The 27,661-nt window shown below is 38.4% G+C and overlaps 1 protein-coding gene across 2 annotated transcripts in view; it reads right to left on the bottom strand.

Moving 5' to 3' along the window:
- LOC131984474 (retinoic acid receptor beta-like) overlaps nucleotides 1–27,661 on the bottom strand; it is a 189,120-nt gene that overhangs the window by 25,545 nt on the left and 135,914 nt on the right. For both annotated transcript variants that reach the window (XM_059349297.1, XM_059349298.1), the window contains exons 4-5: nucleotides 23,341–23,501; nucleotides 5,674–5,850 (exon numbers count right to left, since the gene is read on the bottom strand). In XM_059349297.1, coding sequence (XP_059205280.1) covers nucleotides 5,674–5,850; nucleotides 23,341–23,501 — 338 coding nt within the window. The remainder of the gene's footprint in view (nucleotides 1–5,673; nucleotides 5,851–23,340; nucleotides 23,502–27,661) is intronic.

The following is a 27,661-nucleotide window of genomic DNA, read 5'->3' as shown; positions in this document are numbered from 1 at the left end:
AACATATTAGAGCATAATATAGCCAGAAATGACAGAGGGGGAGGAACCGGTGGGAATAACTGGTCAATAAAAGGCAGTGGTGGGCCGTCAGGGCCAGCAAGGCCTTCTCTGCTGGCCTAACATAACCAGAAATCATGATCATGATTATGGTAAAGGTTAATTTAATTTTTCATTTACTTTCCCTAAATATCTAAAAGTATTCATATTCTCCTCATGTCATATTATGCTCTTTCCAGTGCTGTTGTTTTTAAGGTTAGAGTTTTTATCCAATCAGAATTTAGCTATCTTATGTTGCCAGGCTGTATGAAATCTGCCCGGGCCTTCAGAATCAACAATGCGAGCGTCTGTGCACTGTAAGTGAACGGGCAAATACAGTTGATAGATAGTTGCGATAGCCAATCAGATCACGAGTTGTGTCAGTAAGGCCCTCTAGCTGGCCTCACGTTGAACGTGACATTTACGCGTCCTGTGATTGGATATGGATACTTACTAGTTTGAGCCACGGCAGCGCTATGCAGATCAACAGAGTCACACCCGGGACTGTTAACGGTATGTAAATAATCTGGCGCATTGGCGCAGCTGTGTGGTTGTACTCAAAGCAACAGGTCACAGAAAGTCGTGATATGTCACGTTTTGACATGAAAAAGTTTTTTCACAAAGAGACTTGTTTATTGTGTCGCTGTCGCCAAAGTATGGCCGTCTTGTTAGTGTCTTTCTGATATTAAACTGCGATTTTGCAATGTATTGTACAATCTTGTTAAAGCTTGCATATTCTTTGTGGACTCATTTAATAAAACTTTTTGGAAAGATAATTTTAAAGACCCTTTTATTTTTAAGTTTTGACAGTAGCATATCAGATATGTTTTAATTGCTGATGCGGTAGGCTATTGTTGATTTTTAAAATGCGCCGGATAATAGCCCATTTTGTACACAACTGAGGTGATGCAATGCCTAATAGTGCTTCAGTGTGTTTCTAACTACTCTCCAGTCCTGGTGTTATAAATGCTGGCATAATGAAAGGTATTTATTGACTAAGTTGGACATCACTGAAGGCCTAAGTGTGAAATGCACCGCCCGCCACTGATAAAAGGAATAAAAGGTCAAATTTTAAAATGGCTAAAAAAATGTCAATTATAGTCTGTTGATACATTCATTCATTCTTTATCCTTAATTGCTTATTGAGGGGCTGGAGCTGATCCCAGCTGACATTGGGAGAGAGGTGGGGTTCACCCTGGACAGGTCTCCAGACTATCAGTCTGACACATAGAGACAGACAACCACACTCTCATCCACTCCTACTGGCAATTTAGAGTCACCAATTAAACCGAAGCTGCATGTTTTTGGACTGTGTGAGGAAGCCAGAGGACCCGGAGAGAACCCAACATGACAACTCCACACAGAAGAGCTGCAGGCTGGAGTCGAACCAGCGACACTCTATTTTATGTGAAGTGCCTTTCGTTTAGACGGTGACGGCGTTTTTTGGGGCTTAAAAACGCAAAAATGTGAAACCACCCTCCAGAGTGTAAAACTGTTATCCGCTCCACCGTAGCGTGTCCGTCTACACTGCCAAGACACAAAACTCTGCACAGATCTGCTCACGTCACGTACGCGTTTATGTCACATACATGCTCCAGTACAGGGAAATAAACAAACGTGGGATTATTTCCATGCGTCAGACCTTCAAACTGCTCTGGCAGCTCTAATAAACTTACCGGAGTCTTTCCACAAATGTACAGGATATGTACAGATAGTATTACTGAACAGAGAAGGACCTGGAATTACCTCTATCACATTTTGGATGCACCAATTGGTTGGAGGCGAGCCAGACGGCTTTGGACAAGACCTGGGAGATCTAGTGGATGGTGGAGAACTTTGTGGAAGGAGTAGCTGATGAAAATGCGTGGCGTGAAAACTTCCACATGCCCAAAGATGCTCTTATCGCTTTAAGTGATGCCGCCTGGCATGCATACCTAATCCAATTCACACACTTTTGCTTCACCGTATGCACGCAGATTTCCTCCCGAAAACACTGGTCTAAACGTGGAATAAAAAGTGAAGACGTGACGCCACTTTTGCGTCTTCTGTTCAGACCGTCATCATGTAAACGTAGCCTTAGACTGAGCCTAACAGTTTCTCCTGCTTCCAACAGTCATGCTTAGCTTACCTAATTACACAATTGCTCTAGCTTCTTATATAGCGTATGTGATTTATTTCTTCTCATTTAACTATCAAAAAAAGCAAAAATCCTATATCCCAAAATGTTGACCTATTCCTTTAGCAGCAAGATCTCTAACCGAAACGACAGAATAGGTCATTTGTCAATTTCACCCGTAGCGACACATGAGCCTTTGTCAAAATGACCCATATGATTATTATGCGGGTCACGGTACAGATCTTTCTAAAAATAGCACACACGTCATCATACATATACGTACGGTTCGCCGTTGGAAAAAAGGCTGCACCTAGGTTTGTTTGACCCATCCACCACCCCTCCCTCCCACCGCGGGTGTGACATCCGGCATTTATGTAAATATGAGTCGTATTTTGCTGCAAACGCCTTATATTGTTGTTTTTAGGGGAGACCAGTGTCTCCTTTAGTGCGCTGGACTTACTGGGCCTATCTGTAAGTCAAAGGGCAGCTTTCTTAAAGCCACATGCTCAAAACGACAAGTACTGAACTATACTCTGGATCACAAATTAGGACTGTCATCACTTTCTTCCCACTTTCACTTCCTTCCTCTCCCTTTGAGCAATGGATGCTAATCAAATCAGCCCCCCCAACAGCCAAGCATGCATGAGGGAGACAGAAGAGGAAGAGAGACAGCCATTTGCCTTTTTCCGTCTCATTACTACATTAGTACAGTACATCGCTCCACTTAACAACTCCTAAATAACAAACATTCAGCTGCTGCAGCCGGCTGACTCCACAGACATTTCTGCTTCTGTACTCCATAAAGAACACACATCGTCTTTAACAAATGCAGAGCGAGTGACAGCCCTATATTAAAAACAACAGATGACCATCCCAAAAAAGATTAGGGGCTGAAAAATGTTTGTGTGTGTGTAATCTAATCTCCGCTACAGACAGCTACTCCACATGAAGAATTGAATTGACTGGCATGATCAATTAATCGGATCTTCCTTCCTTCCATTGGCCAGCTGAGTGGGTCATCCAATGAGGTTTGAGGGTTGGTCTAATGGGAGCCTGTCTTGAGGTTAAACCCACCAATCCTCCAGAGATATGAGGCTATTGACTCACCACACAGTCTAAATGAATGAATGGATTCTTACACACCCAGGAACAACAGGGAGAAGAGAAAAACAAATATTAGAATACACTGAACTAGACAACTCCCTATCTAGTAAAGAGGTGTGTTTATATATAACTTTGTTATGTCACTGCTGTGGGAAGGTTTTTAGCTCATTACTGAATATTTTAGAGGGTTTACTGAAGAGGAGTTACTCTGTCAAAGGAAAACTGGTTCACAGTATGATGACTTATATAGATGAAAAGGCAGGAAAGAGACTGGGACCGTAACACTGTGGACTACGCAAACGTGAAAATATGCTAAGATCAAGAAGTATTATTTTTGTTTGTGGCCAATGTAGAGATTTAAGGATGGAAATGTACAGATGTAAGCATTCTGTACCTGTCACAGTATTAACTAGCTACATCCGGTTTGTCTTATTAACATTTGGGTGTATAGAGTCACAAATATAGTATTAGAGTTGTAAAAAAGCACTTTGTGAATATCAAAAGTGAAACCAGCTGTTTTGCCAGGTTCATCACTATTAACATCAGCCAGCATCCAGAGATAATGCATGCCAAGTTTACACCAGGCGGCAACCTCCAGGTCTGACCAGGGAGGCAAACCAGGAAGTGCCTTCAGCTGCAAGTTTGGCTGCAAAAAAAGTCTGTCCATTCATGTCCTTTTCAGTGTGAATGTACTGCATACTCAAAATAACAATCTAATTATTTTACATGCTTGAATTAGCAGTTTGATAGAAAAAAAAGATTTGGATTGGTAAAGGGCTTCTTATGCTTATTAAAGCATATCTGCTGTGCTGAGCTTAACAAAAAAATACACCACAATGCAGCCACAACAGCAGGACTAGTTGAATCGTCTAAACCAGTGGTTCTCAAATGGGGGTACGTGAGATTTTAAAATATACATTTAAAAAGTAGCATCCATGCAAAAGTCCTTTAAAAATAATTATTTAAGAAATATTTTAGGAAAATATAAGTATAAGTTCATAAAATGAATTTTATATTCAGTAGGCTATTCAATTTCCTGATCCTAAAAACCCAGAGTGTCCCCCATACCAGGATGGTTGGACCCAACCTGTCATATGCCACCTGGCATCACCTGTCAATCACTTGAAAACTCAAAGATGGAGTTGCGGTTGAAGCGTAGCAGTTGTAGTTTTAAATGGTTATATGCTCACTGTTTTTACTACATTAGTTTGAATCACTACATTTTAGTGATGAGAAATATTTGCAATACATTTAGTCAAGGATTATTAACATTTAAAATGTTTGAAATAGTTTGTTTTTCAAACGTTTGAATTTTGTATGTGTTTATCAGTTTCAACCAAAAATGCTTTGCCCTGGTTAGGGGGTACTTGGCTGAAAAAATATTTCACAGGGGGTACATCACTGAAAAAAAGGTTGAGAACCACTGCTCTAAATAATAGGTTCATTCCTCCAAAATAAAAGCACCAACTTTTCCGTTACCTACAGTTGAGACATTTCATGAGATCTCATGTTCCACAATATGAACGTAAACCTCAGCATGTAGCATTAGATAGTTTTATTCAAATCAATCCATATACGAGAGGGGCAATATCTAAACTCTATGGAATCATACAGAATGTGAACTACACATTGTTGGACAAATTTAAAGAGGCTTGGGGGAGAGAATTAGATAGGTAAATTTCAGATGAGATATGGGAAAATTGTATCTAGAATATCCATGGTAGCTCAATCAATGCAAGACATAATTTGATGCAATTCAAGGTAGTACATAGACAACACTATTCTCCCTCCAGATTGCAGAAAATATTTCTGGGATGTGTCACCCCAGTGTATTAGGTGTTGAGTGAAGAGAGAACACTATTCTTCTTATTCTTGTCATGTCATAAGCTACAACCATTCTGGGGCTCCTTGTTTGAGTTCTTCGCTAAGGCCTTTAATCATCCATGTAACCCACACCCATTCACCGTGTTGTTAGGGGCTAATCCAGATGGTGTGAAAAGTAGTTATGAAGCTAAGGCTATCTCCCTTTCAACATTGTTAGCCAGAAAGTTAATTTTCCAGTCTTGGAAATCTGAAAGGGCTGCTACATTTGAAATATGGTTGAGAGAGCTGGGAAATGTATGACACTTGGAGAAAATCAGGTACATCATATCTGCTAAAGAGGATATCTTTTTTTTTTTTAAATCTGGCAACCTTTTCTTTATTTAATGTCTAAAAACTGAATTAGTGCTATTCTGTTGCTGTGCCATTTATGTTATACCCATGTTTTGTTTGTCTCATGTCAAAAACTGTCAAAAACTAACAAACATGTATTGTTCTGTGTAGCTCCACCAACTATCTCTAATTTGTATATATTTTTCTGTTATGAAAACAATAAAAATAAATACAAAAAAATAAATAAAAGCACCAACACCCACCAGAATGTCCAGGCAGGCAGCTTTCAGGAGCGTGATCTGGTCTGCGATGGTCAGCGCTGTGAAGCCAGGCACTCGTTTGGCAAATTCCACGATCTTGATAATGCACTTAGTGGCCAGCTCGCTGAACTTGTCCCACAGGCCCAGGTCCAGCCTCACACGGTGGTCTGCACTCGAGTTCTGCAACACGCACACACACACACACACATATGCAAACAGACACAAACAGAGTGAGGCAGTGAGGAAGAGGCAGCTACTTTCGTCACTGCACAGACTGCTGCTAATGATCTCCTCAGTGCTCCCTCTTCACTCTGCTCTATATGTGTCACACTTACATACAGTAAATAGGCTCCATAAGACCTGAGCTCTCAAAAACAATGGCAGGATTGTTGTTGTGAATACGCTGAGCAGAGCCGGGTGGCCGGGCCCTGCGATAATGAGCGTAACAGTGTCAGTGGGATGCTTTGGCAATGATGGGATGCAGAAACAGAGCTGTGACAGGTAGCACAGAGCGGTTTGAAGCCAGAGGTGCCATTAATACAGCTATACGATCCAGAACCTACACAATCACTGGAGGGGAGCTGGATGGGTGGAAGCCAGGGGGCAATGAAGACATAGCCACAGTTTGCAATGTGCAGAAAGAGGAAGTAGTGTAAGTAAAAGTGCTGTAAAACACCAAAGAGAGGAAATGACAGATGAAAGGGAGGAATGTTAAGCATGTGAGAGCAGAGAGGCATTGTGGGAGAGCGGAGGGAAAAGAGGCATGAATCTCAGGAGTTTTTCCTGGGAGGCAATGTGTAAGCTAAGGGGAGATTGATGCATCAGATTTTTGATTGATGGTTTTTGATTAAAAATCACATGACAGCTGGTTTCATCCACCTCTGATATGTTCTTTCTGATTATTATTTTGGTTCTTTGCCAAAATAAATCATTCTACTACCTTCAATGACATTAGTTTTAAAGGATAAATATTTTCTTATGTTAGTCATCATTATTTAATCAGTTATTACATTATTGCACTTTTAAAGTTAAAGTTTTAAAGTTTAAAGTAACTGGGACCCTTGATAAGAGCTACTATTCCTATAAGTCCAGTACATATCAACAGACAATGATTGTGCCATTTTAAGCATTTTTAGGCATTTTAAAATTTGTCAAAAGTTGACACTATAGAATGACTTTTTGCTTTGTTTTTTTATCCGCCACATTTTGGACATCCCATTATATGGTGTTTTTCTGTAATTTCTGGCCATATTATGCTCTAATTTATATCAACAGACTATAATTAGGCCAGTTTAAGTATTTTTAGGCATCTTAAAATTTGACAATTTTTGACAAAAATGTACATGCTATAGTAGCGTTCTTTAGTTTATGGACATTTCATAATATGGTGTTTTCTGTCATTGTTCGACAAACTATATTACTACATGTATCCATACGGTATAAAAAACATTTTGAGCTTTTTGGGGCATTTAAAAATGTTCTGACTTTTTATTTTCACATTTTTTGACATTCCATAATATGGTGTTTTTCTGTAATTTCTGGCCATATTATGCTCTAATTTATATCAACAGACTATAATTAGGCCAGTTTAAGTATTTTTAGGCATCTTAAAATGTGACCATTTTTGACAAAAATTTACATACTATAGTAGCGTTCTTTAGTTTATGGACATTTTTTGACATTCCATAATATGGTGTTTCTCTGTCATTTCTTGCTATATTATGTTGTAATACTTATCAACAGACTGTAATTGGGCCATTTTAAGCATTTTTAGGCATTTTAAAATTTGACCGTTGCTGACAAAAACGTTCCTAATTGTTTCCTTCTGAATGCAGCACTGTTGCTTTGCATTTTCTTCAATAAAATGAAAATGAATGTGCACTTCTGTTCACTACTGCCATGTTAATATTAGTTGGTTGCACTGAGATAAAAACAGCTGGTGGCACTAATTTTCCAGTAGGTTACATGGGAGCGCTGGTCAAACCTCAAATCAAACAACAAAAAACAAACAGTTTTTCTTCTTTCATCAGAATGAATGTATTAATAAAATGTAATTATTATAATCACATTTTTTATGTTATTAATGCAACAATTGTAATGCAATTGTATTATAGTGTAAATATAGATATCCCCAGTCTGTCATGAACATTAATCATTTTTATGTTTAAAACTGTCATATTGATGTTGACATTGGATTTGAACCACAACAAACCTCTCGGTGAGTGCTTAAACCTGCATTCTTTCTAATGGCCAGCTGGGGGCAACACCAGTGGTTGCAGAAAGAAATCCAATGGTATAGAAGTCTATGAGAAAACCCTACTTCTCAGGATAGAGCATTAGCAATATGTATCCATGTTACCAGCCACATGAGGCTCTTCAGGCCATCTGCAGTGGCTCCATGTGGTTGTGACAACAAAATTATGCAAAACAAAACAGTTATTTATTTACATTTTAAAGTTCATTTATCATTGGTGTAGGCGCAATGCAATTTGTATTCCTCAGTTGTAAAAATGTGTCATGTATACAGCTGCATCTCAATTCATTAGAATATGATGAAAAGTCAATTTCCAGTAGTTTAAGTCAAATAGTCCCAACCAAGTATTGAGTCATATAGATGACATACTTTTCAGAGGACAACATTTACATATTAAACATACTTTTTAAAATTTGTATTTTGTAATATTCAATATTTTTTTTGAGACACTTAATTTTAGGTCTATGTAAGCCATAATCATTATCATTAGAAGAAATTAAATAAATGAAGACATGAAATGTTTCATTCTGTGTGTAATGGACCTATAATGTGTTATTTCTACTCTTTGAATTGAATTACTGACATAAATAAACTTTTCTATGATATTCTAATTTTTTGAGATGCACCTGTTTATGACATTATAAAAAAGTTTTTAAATTTAAGTCAACTAAAATGCTTACGAAAGTCCATGGCTCAGCGCCTTAAACTCTAAATATTGCCAACTTCAAGTCCAGATTTGAGTTGCTGCATTCTGACAAAATCATATTAAGAAATTCTCATTATGACCTATTAGTGATGCTGGTAGGCTAATTTAGACTAAGTAAGCCGTTTTATCTTCATGTAAGGCTGAAAATAAGGTTTGTGGCTCCAGTACGGTATTTTTTCTCATTTTTTGCGAAACAGTCGCTCTTTTGTTTATAAATGTTGTCGAACCCTGTTATAGAACTTTTACTCTTTCACAGTGTGTTTTTAGTTCATGAAGGTTAACTGTGACATTTTGGTCACCTAAGTCACTGTTTTTCAAACTAGGGGTAGACCTTATTTTCAACAATCTGAGTGAACACTGACCAGAGCTGCTCAGACTTTTGAAATGACAGGAAACCACCAGGAGGAGAGAAGGCAGAGGAAAAAGAGGGAAAGAAAAAGCCATTCAGCAGAAGACACTATGATGGACAGATTCAGATAGACGGAAGGGCAGAATGAGCAGCAGTTGGGGAATTGTTTGGGTGTAGTGAGGGGAAGGCTGCAGTGTGCTGGCTGATGGTGGGATGGAGCATCTGATGATCATTTGTTTGTTTTCTGATGGTTTACATGGAATAGCCCATCTGTTCCACATGAGTGAGCCTCCACATGTAGCAAGGACACAGCGCACTGACAAAGGAGGAGGTGACACACGCTAACACTTACACACTGAGGAGGGCCTGCTCTCTACACAATCTGCTGTGTATATAGGTTGGACAACAGAAAAACCAAGGCTTCACCTTTAAACTGAAGCATCAGGTGTTATATATTGTTAAAAAATGTGTGACCCAGTTATGGAGTGACCAGGGCATTTTACAGTAAAAAATAATATTTTCAGTGCTCTCTGGTGAACACACTATGCCACTGAGACACTGGCTGTGGCAGAAATCTCTTTTTTTGCAAAGGCTGGTTCCAAACTGAGTGAAATGACTCCTAAGATTCAATGTGACAGCCATGATAAGAGCTGGTCAGATTCTTTAAATGCAAAGGAAAGATGCTTCGATACTTCCTTCTTTATCTCCTTTAGGATAAGATTCACTGACTGGACCATCCTTTATGAGAGGAAAGGAGATAAAACTGTCCCGATTCCTTGTGGCAACAACATTTAAAGCAACGCACTATTTGGACCTTCACACAAACCAGACTGGTATCCCCTAAAAAACGTCAATACCCGGAATGAGGCGGGTCTCTCTCGCCGAAACGCCCCTAATTTATATATTATATATATGAGCCGTCCTGAGCCCTCTTCTGACGGGACGTTTTTGGCCCTGTAGAAGAGCAGGGTCGTTTTTCTCCCCTGAAAACAGCCTGGTGACTGATTGGATAGATCGGATGTGACGTAGTACTCGATGCCACAACAACACACGCCATTTGTAAAAGCCGGCGGAGCAGTGTTTCCAACTAAGCGACTTTGTTGATCTATTTAGCGACTTTTCAGACCCCCTTAGCGACTATTATTCAAAAAAGTGACTGGAGACAAATCCAGCAACTTTTTCTGGAGTTATTGGAGACTTTTGGTAGCCTGGCTAACACCAGACTAATCTCAAATGAGATGTAGTCTGGGAACCAACAGTTCATTTCTCCGTAGAGGAGGTGTGGTTTACGATCCTCCGGAGCCGTTTATTGGGCGCTTAGAATGTCTATGAAAAGCGTCTGTAGGTAGCTCTTAGCCAATCGTATCAGTTATACCAGATGACGTAGTAGAGCTACAGAAATGGATGTTTGTTGTGTGTGTGTCTGTGAGAGAGTGCTTGCTGCTTTGCTTCTCCAGTTCTCGCTTTCTGCAAGATTATTTATTTTCACGCTTTATTCCCCCTCATGTCATTCAGCCACACACATCCACTGATTTTATAAGCAATAAACAAGCTGCTGCGGGTCTCTCGGCGGCCCCGCTGTCCCCCGGCTCATAGCCAGATCACCGGCGTTACAATAGCGGGGCTAATAGCTACCGCTAACGCCGTAACGGTAGCTTAGCGCTACCGATATTAGCCCAGCTACCATAACGCCGGTGATCTCGCTACGAGCCGGGGGACAGCGGAGCCGCCGAGAGACCTTTCGCCTTTCAACTTTCGCTCTAAACTATTTAAAACACCATCTACAGCTAAAGAGAGTTTCGCGTCTGCTGCAGCCATGTTGGATCCTTAAGAAAACTACAAGCTTCCGTCTGCCGGGTAGTACGCGTCATCCTCTTGCCGTCCCTCCCCGTTCTGTGATTGGATCCCTAAAACAGGGCTAAGAAAGCTCTCTGGTTTCCAGACCCCTTGGCAGTTCGAAATGAAATCAAGGCAGTCTGGGTATACCCAGGCTAGACTTTTGGAGACTTGTTCTTACTCTTCCTAACAAGCCTAAGGGCCGGCAGCTCTTCTCAATGAGCCTCCGGCCCCCGCAGTAAGAACGAGTTGAAGTGGCACAGTCCTCCTGCAGCAGTCTCTCCCAGCTGCAGTCACAGAGACGGAGGGGATGTTTACCCCTTAGCGTCCAGTCTGCAAATTGCTAATAGGCTAACAGTTAGCTCTGTAGCAGTACAGTGTGTATGTGCTGCTGCTGTAGGAGGTGTTCACTTAGCGATCTGTTTGTTTATAACAAGCACCGGACACTCTAATTCACGATCGCTATGTTTATGATCAGCGGAGACGCTGTGCATAATTACCCATGCTGCTTTGTTTATGATCAGCTGCTGACGTTGTGTACAGTTAGCGATGGCGGCCACAGTTTTGTCTCCAATGTTTAATCCGTTAAACTGTCGCTAAACGATTATGCGACGATCGAAAAAACCATACGTCACCTCCAGAGTCTCATAAATCCCTCTGGAGCCTTTTTGTAATGGAGACACGCAGAGTGAGCGGACATTTGAGAGGGCCACTCTTCCCCCTCAAGAAAACACGGCTATTATAAGGCGTTTGTACATGCAGCAAATTAGACTCATGCTTACGTTTTTGACTGTCCTTGACTGCCATCTTGTAGGTAGGAACAGTAGGAACTGATTGATTGAGTTCATGTCCCATGTGGAAAAAAACAGCTTATAACTTTTTATGTGACTTCCATTGTTCACGTCACCCTCGTAAATACTTCACTTCAGGCATTTACGTACATTTATTTACTGTTTAAACTGTCTTTTATAACAACCCAGCAGGAAGGTTTTTGCCCTAAACCCTAGGTCAGTGGTTTTCTAGCTTAAGTTCACAGAATCTGCAGCTTTTTTTACAACCGTAAACCATAAGTGTATGTATAATGACGTGTGGTATTTTTAGACCGTGAGCCAGAAAACACTCATATGTGTCATTATGGGTGGTATTGACAAACGGTCTATTCTGTCATTCAGGTTGGAGATATGGTGTACAAACAAACAATCATCACGTTATGCCTATATTCAGAATCCAATAATAATTGGGGCATGAAGCAACACGATAAGAACGCACAGGGCGAAGTCTTGCTTTAACCCTTTGGAGTCTGGGGCTATTTTGTCAGTTTTTGACTCTTTTTCATTCTGTCTGTATACACCACTTAAAAAATGTTTACCACGCCATGTTGGAATAGTTTTTTCAGCAAAACCTATATGACCTGGTTCCTTTTTTTTTTCATTTGACTTACTGGATCTACATTTTGGACAAAAACAACACACAAAAACACACATAAAAACACACTAAAGAACCAGAAAAATACAAAAAATGCACAACAAAACGCGGATAAAAACAAAGACAAACAAAAAATAAACATAAAACACACAAAAATACAAAAAACATGCATAAAAAAACAAAATCCACACACATACAAAAAAACACATAAAAAATTACAATAAACACACAAACAAGCCAGAACTTTAGAGAGAAGCTGACAGCAGAGCTTGATGCTTCTTTGAAGTGGTGCTCCGGTGGACTCCAGAGCGTTAAATAGTCCAGCACTGGCACAAGGTAGTTTCCCACATCCATAACAATCCTTCTGAATGTTTCTAACAGTGGTTTAAAAAGACGTAGGATGGCATTCTTTGTACAAGGCTGCAGCCATTGGCTTTGACTCCAATTTCTTGTCTGGAATCAGCTAACATAAAAAGCACTATGTGCACTAGTTGCACAACTTTTGGAAGTTATGAAGCACATTTTAGTTGTCAAAACATTTTTTTATGCTGTACACTGCAAATTATTTGGTTTTTACCAAAATAAAAAAACTTTAGATTTAGAAGTGTTAGATCATTTATCTTGTTTTAAGAGTTAATTTCTTATTTTAAGTGTTCAACATGCTTATTTCTAGATTTAACAATCTTAATTTAAGAAATCTTGTCAAGTGAAATTATCTGTCCATGCAGCAAGATCATTTCCCTCAGATTTAGTGTTTTTATCTTGTTTTTAGACACACCTTTTTTGCAGTGCATCTGTTTGTTTGTTTGTTTGTTTGTTTGTTTGTTAGCAAGTCCAATATTCACTCTTTTTTTTAGCTCTGATTTGGTTTCCACCTGCTGCTGAGAAAAATATTTGTCTCTTGGCTATATATATAGGCCATTTAGAATGGTAAATTCATAATTTATTACTGTTTAACTAACTAAATCATTTACAAATGACAAATATATGGTATATTAATATAAGTTTATAGTTACTTTACCATTACCAAACAATTAAATTATAATAAATACTTTATTAATAGTTTTGGTGGCACTCATTATAACATTTTTAACACCATATTAAGTATGTTAATTATTTTTAAATGATTCATACAACTTTAAGAAATTGGTTGAAAACGTTTAAAGATTAAATATGTATAGCATTTTGTAAATGGTTAATAATTGTTTTATAAACCATCTATAGACATTAGTTAGTTGGTTATTGTAAAGTGTTACCCATTTTTTTCTTGAATATGTTATCAGGCTTCATCTCTACTTGGATTTTCCATTATAAAAAGGGCTAGGCTTTCAGTATGTAAACATACAACAAACAACTCTATAAGCAGTGCATCTGACAGCATCAACATGTTGGCCTTCACCTGCAGAAACACAGTGATATGGGCTCAGGAAAGGTGGAAACAGAGCCTTTGTGCAGCTGTTATTGACTTTATTTGTATAGATCATAAATACAACAGCAAAGAAACACTGACAAAGACTGTTTTGATCTCCAATTAAAGGTCTGGTACATTTACGCTGTTTATTCAGGACAAACAGCGGTTATTAAAAAGGCAGTAGCAGGAAGCTGAATATCTCCAGTCAAAGATGATCCAGAGACAAAGAGAGAAACAAGTTCTCTTTGTAAAGGTAATCCAATATTATCAATACTGTGTAACGTTCACGTCATAGCTTGAAAATTGTGAATGAAATGAGAATGAACCTGGCTTTCAGTCTTTGCAGTTTAAATGTAAGTTATATAAGCAGATAAATAATACATAGAATTGACAGACAAAGCAATGGTCTCTAGGAAAATAGAGCATTACATAACTAAGTATGTCAAAACCCAGACAAAGGGAATATTAAAGCTGGCCATAAATATGAAAATCGGTCTGTATCATCTAACAAGTCAATCTTAAATTCTGATTTTTTAACTTTTAGGAGTCAAACTGAGGGAGCGTACACATGTCTAGCCCACAGCTTTCACAATAATACAGCAAAAGGAAAAGTCCAGACTATAAGATTTCTGTAAAAGCCAGCAGGGGTGTTATGTAATCTTTCTATTTATGCTAAATATGGTTAAATGTGATATTCTTGTTGGGGTAAAAACTCTGGAAAAAACTCAGATTGACAGCTATACACCAGATCCCACAGTTCAAACTATTACAGCTCTGGGCTCCAGCGGTCAGTTTTTTCACCTGCTTCTATTTCTTCTCTTCACCTTCCTACATGAGCCGCTGTCTAAAAAAAACCCAATATTATTGAAATTTGAATAAGGAAGGAAAGCTTTCTCCATATGGCATAGAGTAACCTTATATGATCTGTGGTGGTTACTTCTTAATGAAAGGTGACTTATTCTAATTTATCAAGTAAATATTAGAGGTGTGAATCACCAGAGGCCCCACGATACGATTTTATCCTGATACTTGAGTCATGATGCAATATTATTGCGATTTTAAGCATTTTGCAATGCAATACAATATATAGTGATTGACCTACAATATGTACAGTCTATTTATTTGATTTACTTTTATCCTATCAACCCTCAAGGACCCTCATGGGGCGTCATTTTCTCACTGTGGTCCATGTTTGTGGAACAGACCTGAGGCCATCAGAGACTGTTCAGATTTTTAAGAGCAAACTTAAAACTAATCTTTTTAATTTGGCTTTTACCTGAACCATTTTTAGAGATGTTTTGCTCATGCATCTTAGTGTTATAACATCTTCTCTTTTATTTATTTATTTGCTACTATTTATTAGTCTATTTTTATATATACATATTTTATCATGCTCTACTTCTTATTTATTTATTTATTTATTTATTTATTTATTGTTTTATATCTTTTTATCTTTTTTTCTTTTTACTTTTTATTGTTATTAATATTAACTTAAATCTTATTTTTATTTTATCTTACCTTACTTTATTTTTTATCTAATTAATTTCTTAGCTGCCTCCAGTTTTTACTCAATGCTCCATGTTGAGATGGAGCTTCCCCAGTTTGCTTTGTTTTTAATAGCATGGGTGGGATGTGAGGGTCAGGGGCGGAGGGTGTTTGCTTGTTTCTATGTTTTGTTATTATTATTATTATTATTATTATTACTACTTTGTCCTTTTTTATGTAAATCACTTTGTGTTGCATCTCTCTTGTATGAAAAGTGCTATACAAATAAAGTCTGATTGATTGATTGATTGCCTGTTTCACTGCATTTTGTGTCCACAAAATTAAATCCAATCAAGAATTGTTTTGTCAAATAAGAGAAAATTCTCAGTCTCTTCATCTCACTTCAGTCATTTCATTCCTCCACAATGAGAGTCAAACCCACAGACTGACCAACAAAGTATTCAGTCAAACTGAACTCAACTGATATCAAACATGTATGGACGACAACAACTGCAGCATTTTATCAAACTTTCCTCAACTTTCCTCACATTCAGCTTCACTGCTCTGAATTTCTTTGAATGAAACATGAAAAAAAGCCGAACTTTACAGCGTTATTTCAACAACTTTCAGACACGATATCCTGAAACATGGTGCCTATAGATACCAGTATCTCTAGGGTATTCCTAAAAGTGAGACGACTACTGACAGCCTGTCGGCCATCAGAACACTAAATATCAATACTTGGCTGCCTTGAATCGATATAATATTGCCACGGAAAATATCCCGATACTATGCTGTACCACTAACAGCAAAGGTAAAAAAAAAACCCTCTCTGTACTTTGGCTACACATAGAATGCACTTGGTCAAAAGTGTCATGCCTTCGACAAGTTACAATTGTTATTAGCTTAAAAAAACATGTAAATAATAAGAGCTGCACAGTCTGTCGAGCACTTTAAAACATTATTAAAAACCTATTTATTCTCCTTGGTGTTCAGTCCCAGCTAGGCAAGAATCCTTGGCTTTTTTACTTTTTTACTCTTTTATTTTCTTTTTTTTAACCCTAACTCTGTTTTTAGATTGAGTTTTTATTACCATTTTATTATTTTACTGTTTTTAGTATTGTATTGTTTTCATTGTTTTATTAATTTATAACTATATTTGTCAATTATTTTTATTGTATTTTAATAACTGTACAGCACTTTGGTCAACTAATGTTGTTTTTAAATGTGCACTATAAATAAACTTTGACTTGACTTGACTTGTATGTATGATGTGTAATTATGTTAAACATTCTCGCCACCTTCAGAGTATTTTTGCATAGTTATATAGGTGCACTATCCACATAGAAAAGCTTAAAAATTCACTATGTCGGCCGATATATCAGGAGTGGGCATATGTTTGTTATTGCTAACACGATTTCTGCACTGCAAAAAAGGTGTGTCTAAAAACAAGATAAAAACACTAAATCTGAGGGAAATGATCTTGCTGCATGAACAGATAATGATAAAGAAGATTTCTTAAATTAAGATTATTAAATCTAGAAATAATCATGTTGTACGCTTAAAATAAGAAATTAACTCTTAAAACAAGATAAATTAACACTTCTTCTTAACACTTCTAAATCTTAAGTTTTTTTTATCTTGGTAAGAAACAAATAATTGTCAGTGCACTCTGCTCGGGCCAGTTCATCGCTGCTTGCAGCTTTAATTTATCTTGTTTTAAGAGTTAATTTCTTATTTAAGGCGTACAACATGCTTATTTCTAGATTGAATCATCTTAATTTAAGAAATCTTGCCAAGTGAAATTATCTGTCCATGCAGCAAGATCATTTCCCTCAGATTTAGTGCTTTTATCTCGTTTTTAGACACACCTTTTTTGCAGTGTGTGCAGCACACCAGGCCACTGATCCTGTGCAGGAAGGTGAACAAGGTTTTTCAGCTGTTGAAGAACAAGAAGCAGGTGGAAACAGTGACCAACTGATATAACATCCTTTACTGAAAATCCAATATGTACTCAATATGTTGGCAAACTTCAACATCAGTCTAAGCCCAGCCCCAGGAGCTCTTTCAGTGTGAGAGAGCTTGAACACAGCAGCGGCCTCCAGCCCACTGAAGTGAGTGTGGAGACAGCTGGAGCAGCCCTCTGTTCACGGCACATCAATCCCCCTGAGGTTGTAACTGTGAGGCAGTTAGCACCGCGGCTGCTGGACACTGTCACGAGCAAACAATCTATTGTGGCCACCCGAGAGAGAGAGGGAGAGAGAGAGAGATAAAGGGAGACAGAGAGCAGCAGAGAGAGAGAGATCATTAAATATGATCTGGGGTTAAGTGAGAGGCACATTAGGGCCGTGCTTAAATCACAGACAACGAGCTGCAGTCGACACAACAGCACTACGGACGCACATTCCACTGATTGACATCCGATTTGATGGGGAAGAAGGAGGTGCCGAGACGTGTGTGTGTGTGTGTGTGGGAGAGAGAGTGTGTGTTTGCACAATGCACATATGCTGGGGGGGGTGGAGGTGGCTGATATTAAAGCAACTTATCTTGCTCTTCCCTCTGGGTGGAGAGGGAAAGGGAAAAAAAGAGGGAGCTGAGAGGGAAGGAGGGTGAGATAATTCGCAGTTGGATTTTTTTTTTCAACCCTCCCTGCAATCTCAGTCAATTACACAAGTCCCATAATTCAATAGAGCGAAACAAGGAAGTTGCCGGGGAATTCTAATTTCATTTAAGAACATTTATCCAAACAAATTAGACAAGTTGCGACATTAGAAAAGAAGCTGGCAGTGTAGAAATGAGCAGTACATCAGCAGGCTCGTGTGTACAGATGCAGAAAGGGAAAAGGCAGTAAAAACAGCCAGCACCTGTGACGAATGGTGGCGCCGGACAAACTGTAATGTGGCTAATATCTCCAGGCTGGGCTGTGTACTGTACAGCAGCAGCAGCCGCCGCCGCTGCCTGGAGCCGCAGGGGCCCACAGAGCGCTAATGTTTTATTTTGTCTTTGAAACTGCCAAGCTCGTTTTTCATCACCATCACTGTCAATGAAGCGTTATTCATTGTCGAGCTAAGCCCTCTCACTCGCGCAGCTATCTCCGCTAACCCAGCAATGAACTCCTAAATCACTGCAGACTAGGATTTGAATATTTCACCACATAATTGGAGCTTTAACCTAATCTAGGGGCGCGGGAGCTCCTCTTCTGTTTCCGACGAGGAGGACTCAAAAGGCGCATCACGATCCAATCGCTTGTAATAATGAGGAACTTCTCACAGTCTGTGAGCAAGCATAATTACCACTGATCCAGATTAAAGCTTTATCTGAGGCCCGACTGCCACTCCAACAAACAGCAAACACTGGCTTATACCATAACCAGGGAGCAAGATTTTTGCTATTATGTCCTACTATTTTCAGCCGTGGATTTTGCAGACTGTTTATTTTGTAAAATCAGGAAGTGTCTCACAGGAGTGGGAATGGGATGAGGGTGGAGTAGAGAGGGGTTACAGCGATTAGGAGCTTTGTGTTGGGATTGAAAGAGGAAAAATAGAGAGTTATGGAGACGGGAGCTTACTGTACACTGAAACGACAGCATGCAGCTGCACACAGTGGAGAGCTAATAACAGCACTGTATGCCAATTTGCTCCATTTTAGCATCTTTTACCATCTCCGCTCCAAAGTTTATTGTCAGTGAGTGTTTTTCATCACTGCAACAAGAGACACATTACTGCATATGATTGCAGCTCAGCAGATTTGTTTATCTTTATACAAACAGTGTTTTACATGATTGACAGGTGTCAAGAGATTTCCAAAACTAGTGCCACCAAATCATTAAACATACACGTCCCCCCTCCTGCTCTCACACTCCCTACACAACACTGTTTGCGAAGCGTCACTGTCAATCACGGCTCGCTTGTGCCGACTGTAATCTATATGTAAGTCAGCTTAAAAACAAACACATTAGACGCTGTCAGCTCCCTGCACAATGCTGCCATGCCTACGTGTCAATCAAAGTGCCGCCATCTCTGCTTGCTATCAAGCTCTCAGCCGTCCTGCAGCTCCAACCCTTTGCCTGTCAAAGCGTCACAGCCCAACAAGGATTTTCAGCGCCAAGTACTCGCTCGAGAGGTTTTCTCGACATTTGCACGACCTCCAACTTTTGCACCGAGTCATGACGAGTACAGAAGTGTCCCTCAGGAGGAAAAGCAGCTCATTGTCACTCAGATGAGAAGGATGTACAGTCCTTTACAGGGTCGGCCGCTTTGAGACTGGACAAGCATTGCCTGATGTGTCCAACTGACAAGATTCCTCTTCAAGGTCCTGTGTGGATTAGCATCCCCTCGCTATCTGGCCTTTCATGGGTTGTTAGTTTAGCGCTGATGTTTGAGGGTTTGAGGGAGGTTCAGGGACAGCACAAATCTCTCAACCTTGGTGTCGGGAGATGACAGGGATAATAAAGCCCTCCGAAAGCCCAGGCAAGCGTTTTTGACACACATCTTGAATCATCATGAAGTATGTATACGTGTGCATATGCACACACGTCGGGGAAAAAAAACATTTTTACCATATTTTGCTATTTCTATCTCTAATATTGATATCTACTTTCCCCCTTAGAGATCCACCTACCCATTTCTGTCTTTTTTAGCTGGGGGACAGGGGATTGTCTGCAAAATCGGCATCATCTGCAAAATGTAACCACATTTGACCACTCAAGAATTGCTCCAAAATAATACATATACACCCATAAACTTGAGAAACACCATAGCTAAAATCCTTGTTGTGATTTGGTATCAAAAATGTTTACATGTCTGCTGTACTCTACTGTCCTTACTTTTTAACTATGCAATGTTTGACTTGTGCTTTTTATTATTTTATCTATTTTCTTATCCTGCTGTATCTCATTTTATCTTATTTGTATTTTTATTTCCATTTCCCTGTTTTAATTGACTGTTTTCAATTGTGTCTTGATGTTTTTAATGTTTATGTAAAGCACTTTGAATTACCTTGTGTTGAATTGTGCTATACAAATAGTTTGCCTTGCCTTGCCTTGCCTTGCCTTGCCTTACATTGACACCAAAATTCTGTTGATAAATCTTTTGTTTTTGGCTAAAAAATGTATCCTGCTGCGGTGGTCAACTCCCCAGATTCCTCCAGTCGACACGTGGATATCACAGATTTCTGCTCTTATTCCTCTGGAGAAGTTCACTCATGACCTTAATCAAATCGGACCAGTTCAGGAGGATCTGGGAACCATTGCATTCCTTTTGACAGAAGCTAGAACTCTTCATCCGTCTCTGGAAGATGACGACTGTCTGCCCTTTCATATATTTTATGTATGTGATCTTCGTTTACCTGTCTCCTGTCGTCTTTTTATTTACTTACTTATTTTATATATATATATATATATATATATATATATATATATATATATATATATATATATATATATATATATACATTTAAAAAAATGTGTTTACATTTTGAGATATCTGTATTATTATTATTGGACAGATTTACATTACATGTCATTTAGCAGGCGCTAAAGATTTCAGTTGTGTAAACTGCTGAAAAAAACCCTTATTGTCAATACATCTAAGAAAGCCGTCCATCCTGTGAATCGTCAAAGTGTCTAGTTTGTGGTTGTAAAGTGTCATGAGGCTGTGATCATCCTGCAGGTCACAGCAGCTCATTCTACAGTGAGGTCAAGTTTCAAGAAATGCTCTCTCTACAATCAAATGACTACTAACATCATCACACATGAATAGTGGTCTCTGTCTGTAAGGTTTTGGTCTCAAACTGCATAGAATTAGCATAAAGTGGGCATGTCGGTAAAGGAGAGACTTTTATTCATATATCTTGAGGTCAAAGGTCAACAAACCCCTTTCAATATGGTCATGCCATTATCATTTGACAAATTGTACCCTCATTTTAGAGGGTTATTTAACCCCCCTTCTGACTAGCATGCTATCATGACAAGGTTGGGACCAATTAATGCCTTAGGTCATCTAGTTTTACATGATTAGTCAGGAGCCTTAGCTAAATAAAGGGGACACGCCGGACAAAAGCACCAAATTCATCAAGATTGTGGATCAGAGATGGCAGCCATATAAAGTCTATGAGAACCAATATATCTTCCAAGCCACTTAGAAGGTCAATCTTGGTGTCAAAATATACATTTGGTGGGTCCAGGAATAATTTAAAGCCATTGAGAATATCACTAGATGATTACTTGATCAAATAAATATGTTCATTTTCACCCTGACTGGTAGGCAACTCGCTTCAAGTGCTGCAACAGGGAATCCTGAGCTGAAAATGTTTGGACGGGAGAGTGCTGATAAGCTGCAATGGACACTGTTCAAAAAAATCAAGGGAATGCTTTCTTCTCATGTCAGATCTTGAGCAACAAATTATTTACAGTGAGTCATCTAGTGATATTCTCAATAGCTTTAAATAATTCCTTGTCCCAGAAAATGTATATTTGGACACCAAGATTGACATTCTAAGTGGCTTGGAAGATGTATTGGTTCTCATAGACTTTATATGGCTGCCATCTCCGATCCACAATCTTGATGAAGTGGCTCCTACCAAAAATCGAAACCTATAGTGATAGAGAGCATGTGGAAAAATGTTGGTGCTTTTGTCCTGCGTGTCCTCTTTCTTCTCAAATCTGGTCCTAAGCTGCCTGACTGTATATTTCCCCTCTAGCTGTAAGACAGACTATGCTACGCTCTCTAAAAGAGAGCAGTGTTGGCCATAGTTTTTGGTTGCCACTTGATGGACACGCCCCTGGCTCCATCTCACCTCACAAATCTGTCACTTCTGCACCCCTTTTGAAGAACATAATGACTAGTTGGATTAGCTGCATATATTCCACTTCTCAGACATGTCAAAAAAAGAGGCTCGACTAGACTGATGGGCAGCTGCCTGGCTGGCAAGTATTTCCCTGACGAGGGTTTGATGTTGGCAGCTGCAACATCTTCCATCCCTGACATCTCCTTTTTAATTTATCGTCTCGCTGTTGCAACATATAAAAACTGGAGTAAACAAACCCAGCTACCTCGTCGGATCCGTCTCACCAGATGCAGCTGAAGTCATGATGTGTTAGCTGCACAGTGCTATTATGATGCATGTTTTTTATTGTCTTTCCATCACACTTAATGTCCAATCAATAGCTATTGAGAAAAGAAGAAGAAGTGGTGTTGGTGAGGATTTGCCTGACCAGTCAGCAGTTCATCTGAGCTCTCACGCAGCATTAGAGGGGGATTTAGAGTACAGTACAAAGATTGATTATCATTAAGAGCTCTGCACTCGACGATAGCTTGCAAGACCTAATCAAAGGAGCATACGGTGGCATCGGTTTAACAGGGTCATGGAGTCAAATCATGTTGTCATATTTATGGACTGCGAAAAGGTGTGCCTAAAAACAAGATAAAAACACTAAATCTGAGGGAAATGATCTTGCTGCATGGACAGATAATTTCACTTGACAAAATTTCTTAAATTAAGATTGTTAAATCTAGAAATAAGCATGTTGAACACTTAAAATAAGAAATTAACTTTTAAAACAAGATAAATTAAAGCTGCAAGCAGTGATGAACTGGCCCGAGCAGAGTGACAATTATTTTAGTTTCTTACCAAGATAAAAAAAACTTTAGATTTAGAAGTCAGGGTTCGTACGGGTGCTTGAAATCCTTGAAAATGCTTGAATTTAAATGTTGTATTTTCAAGGTTTAAAAAGTGCTTGGCTTTTGGATAAAGGCGGTATCAAAATGACCAAAAAAAGACACAAAATGACTAAAAAAGACACAAAATGACCAAAAAAGACACAAAATGACTGAAAAAAAACACTAAATTACATAAAAAAGACACAAAATGACAAAAAAGACACAAAATTATTAAAAAAAGGACACACAATTAATAAAAAAGACACACAATTATTAAAAAAAGACACAAAATTACCCAAAAAAGTAATTAAATGGACCTTCCACACACAACACGGTGAAGTTGAATCTTAATTTAAGAAATCTTGTCAAGTGAAATCATCTGTCCATGCAGCAAGATCATTTCCCTCAGATTTAGTGTTTTTATCTTGTTTTTAGACACACCTTTTTTGCAGTTTGGTTCAAAAAGTAGTGCAACCAATGTTAAGGACTGTTGATGGGCTGTGTAGATGTATAGTTGCAGAAAGCACCACATGACAGTGAACTCACCGTGGTGTATTTGCCAAGCTGGCAGAGGGAGGGGAAGGTTTCTTGATGGGCCTTACGAATCTTTTCAATGATGGTCTCCAGCTCGGCTGTCAGCTCGTAGCTCTCTGCCAGCTCCGGCTTTGGGCTCTCCTTCTTCTTCTTATTCCGGTCATTTCGAACAGCTGAAGGAGAACAAAGGATTAGGATTAGCGATTAACAATGACTTGCAAATGGATGACTTGACCATCGAAGCAAATGTGGACTTTGGAAACAAAATAAAAGACAAATTGAGGGACAACTTTGTTGCTAGTAAGCATTTTTCTGGGTACTTTTAAGAGATGCAGCAAGTTGTCAAGTGAAAAACTGAGACGTTACATAAGGACAGAAAGTTTCTAGCTGCAGTCGACTGTCAGCTCAACCAGTCTCTGTCAGCTTAGTGCCACTGGCAAAGTCTGGAAAAGGAAGAAAAGAAAAACGTCTGTGAAAACTCAAGTGCTTCAAATGGACTGTGTGATTTGTGTGGCCCAATTAATGAATTGAGTTAATCAATTAATTACATTATTTACTTTCATCAGAGCTCTTTTGGTGTTTTCGACTGAGCTTATCTGGGGTAAGCTGAGCTCTACATTGGCACTTGTAAATATAAATAAAATTATTTTCATCTCCAAACGTTCAAAGGGAGGTGAACAGTTGAATGTGTGGTCACAGGATAAGTAATACACAGTCTGGTTGATGTTTCACTATTTGGAAATGGCTAAGGCAGGGGTAACCTTGACTAACAAAAGAGTCATTGTTGGCAATAAAAAAAGAGAAAAAATGTCGGAATGGAGCCGCAAAACTTATTTTGAGCCTAACATTAAAGATATAACAGCCTAACTACACTGCAAAAAAGCCAACTTGTATTTTTTGGGCTAAAACAGTGATTTAAGTTGGTAAAACTTGGAAATAAAAATTATTGACATTTAGGGCAATATGTAAGTTAGCACAACAAAGGAAGCCAGTTGTCTGCTCAAAAACAAGTTGGTGAGTTATTGTTACTTATATCTTTAAGTTGGGGTTCAAAACAAGGGACAATAGTTCTGCCAACTCTTATTTCTTTGTTGTGAAATGTGGGAAAGCCAACTGTCCGAGTTGGCACTGCACTTGAAGTCTCATTGTGGCTGTGCTGTGCAGGTAAGCAACACTTATCATGTTTCAACTTATAGTTAAGTTGAGAAAAATCTGAATTCATAGTTGAACAAACTCAAAAGCAAAACTTTATATTTAATATATATTTAATAATATTATATATAATATTTAGTTTAATCGTTCAACTTAAAATTTTATCGAAGTTTGTTGCCTTGAAATTTTGTGTGTTTATTAGTGTGCATTTATTTATATGAAGAATGCAGCGAAGGCCAAAGTGCAAATAAGAGGCTAGACACCGAAGAAATATCTCAGGAAATTTGGATGTGAAAGCTCGTTTAGCTAGAAAAACTCAAAACTAGAAGTTGACAAAATTTAGAGGTTAAGGCACCGGGCCGTAGACTTTCTTAAGTTTCGCAAGCTATGATACAGATTTTAGTTGACTTTTTAATGCCATGCCACATATTAGCTGCACATTTTAAATAAAGTAATTTTGATTTGATTGATTTTTAAAATTGAAGAATACAAATTCCAATGGGCCAACGCCAATGATAAATAAAAATAAAAATGTAAAGAAATCAGTATTTATTTCATGTAATTATTTTATCACACAGGGAGCCACTGCAGACAGCCTGAAGAGCCACATGTGGCTCTGGAGACTCAGGTTGCATACCCCTGGGCTAATAACAAAGGCAGAGAAACAGAAGGTAAGGAAATAAAAGACAGCTACCAAGCAAACACACATGTAAGGCATGTTTTGTTCACAAAATCGCCAAAAAATACAATTATCATGTGCAGAGGCTGTAAAAATAGGAATGGCTGTATAATTTTTCAATGGTCTTTAGACAGATTATGTGGGAGAAACACTTCCATGACAAAAGTAACCAAAGGGAACTGAACTGCAGACAGCACAGAACAGTGAGGAAAGGACAAAAGAAGTTTAAAAATGTATATCATTCAATATCTATGTCATGTGGAGGACACATTTTTTTCCAATATTGGTAACATCTGTGGGCACTTTGAAAGATATGGTATATATTGTGATTTATTCCAATTCATGAAAAATAAGTGATAAAAGATTTAAACTTTTCACTCTTTTGTTTAATGATTTACAGCATTATAACTGTATTACACTGCTCAAAGGACATTTTTTCATACTTCTACAACCACTGTGCTGTTTCCCGGTTTCCATAGTGGAGCAGGCCTTATATATTGCAATAAAAAGTGAAGTCATAGTGGGTAAAATGTGACAGGGGGAAAAAGTAAATGTATTTTTTAAAACAAACAAAACAAACAAAAAGAAATCACCCTGTGAAACATAGATGTTTTATGAGGAAAGAAATGTTTTCATAATGTTTGTGTTTTGGTAAAAAAAAATGTATTGATGTATAGTAATTAAAGGCAATCTATTTCAACTGTTATTCATCAAGCTTGATCCTCTCTCGTATGGTTTATGGATGCTGCCTTGCAATCAATAATACACTGCATTAAAAAAATGCTTTAAAAAATGCCAAATAAAGCCATAGGAGAGATTCCTACAATAGCAAACAGGCAGGAGCTACAACAAAGCCCAGGTTGTTGTGCTTGTTGTGTGTAAAGTGCACCCTGAGAGACCGAAGTCCACAGAGTCTTTTGCTTCATTAGGTGCAGATCTTTGAAGTCTGTCGCAGCAGGAGATTCAAACAATCCAACCACGTTTATTACTCAACACACAGCATGATCACCCCAACATCACAAATCTCTGATCAGCTGCACACTCCACTTTAGAATAATAAGGAGTGGAGCAGGAGAGAAGGAGCTGGGCCCATTGTCAGCACTGAGACACCCAGGGGACCCTCCTTAGCTGACAACACAACAGTCACATCTCTGCCCCAGTTTACAATAAAGCCCTTTATATTGACGCACTAGAGCCAGCTCGTGATCCCACATTGCACTAAGATGGTTGAATGTGAAAGGAGAGTGGGTTGGGCTTTACTGCTGCTACACATAGACTAGTGTTATGTGACTGTGTAGAGCCTCAAGGCTTTTACAAAATATGTGAGAAAGCCAGCATTCCATTTAGCTTGTTGTTTGTTAAAAACATTAATTTCGTGGAAAATAGATTTTTATAACCACAATGCATGGATCAACTCAGTCTAATGTGAGTCACAACATCTCTACATATAAGATAATATAGCAGTCAGGAATTCCCAGTAGCTCTGATTTGGAATTACAACATGAACTTGTGCCCACAAGTTCTGTACAGAACTTGGGTGTCATTATTGATGACCTACTGACCTTTAACCCTCTGAAATCTTCATTTTCATCTTTTATGTCCTTTAAAAAATCGGTTAAAAAATCTTTATAATGCCATGTTGGTATCACTTTTTTCAGCGTCACCTCACCTATATGTCCTGATAATTCATTTTTAACTTTGACTTACTTGATAAAAACCCCAAAGAAACAAAGGAAAACATAAAATCTGATCTTGAAAATTATATTTCAATAAACAGAATTTTAAATGTTGGAAATATGAATGCAGGTTGCAAATATTACATATAACAGGTAAAATGAGGATAATCTCTAGTTCTATACTTTTATACTAAATATATTTGACATTATCTCCAGTTTTACTTGGCTGAATATAATCCAAAAAAATCTGGTATGGAGTTTCAAGCCAGAACTTTAGAGGGAAGCTGATGGCAAGACTCAATGTTGCTTCATTTTTATGTCTTTACGTCATGAAGAAGTAATGTGCCGGTGCTTTCATGGACTCTAGAGGGTTATGGTACATGTGGCCACAATTGCCCAATCGTGTTTCATTAATTAGGAGCAATCAACACAACTTCTTGTACAGGTCCTCATGATATCACTATATCACTTTCGGTAACACTTTATATTAGGGTACACATATTCAACATTAATTAGTTGCTTATTAGCATGCAGATAAGTAACATATTGGCTCTTAATTAGTCATTATTAAGTAGTTATTAATGCCTTATTCTGCATGGCCTTATTATACAACCAGTAAGACATTAACTAAGAGTTTTCCCTCAATAACCTCAGAATTATTGCTTATTGTTAATTATTGCTTATTAAGTTGCCCAGATGATCAAGAACAGAATAACATTTTCTCTTTCCCACGAAATGACGTCATTCTGTTTTTCCAGCCCTGGGAGAGAGAACATGTTTCTCTGTTCTTGTGGAGTATGAATTGGCCTTTACCTCCACTCATGTC

Source organism: Centropristis striata, chromosome 14 (genome assembly GCF_030273125.1).
Source record: "Centropristis striata isolate RG_2023a ecotype Rhode Island chromosome 14, C.striata_1.0, whole genome shotgun sequence".
Taxonomy (NCBI): Eukaryota; Metazoa; Chordata; class Actinopteri; order Perciformes; family Serranidae; genus Centropristis; species Centropristis striata.
Note: the sequence above shows the minus strand (reverse complement) of the source record. Positions and strands in the feature narration are given on the sequence as shown.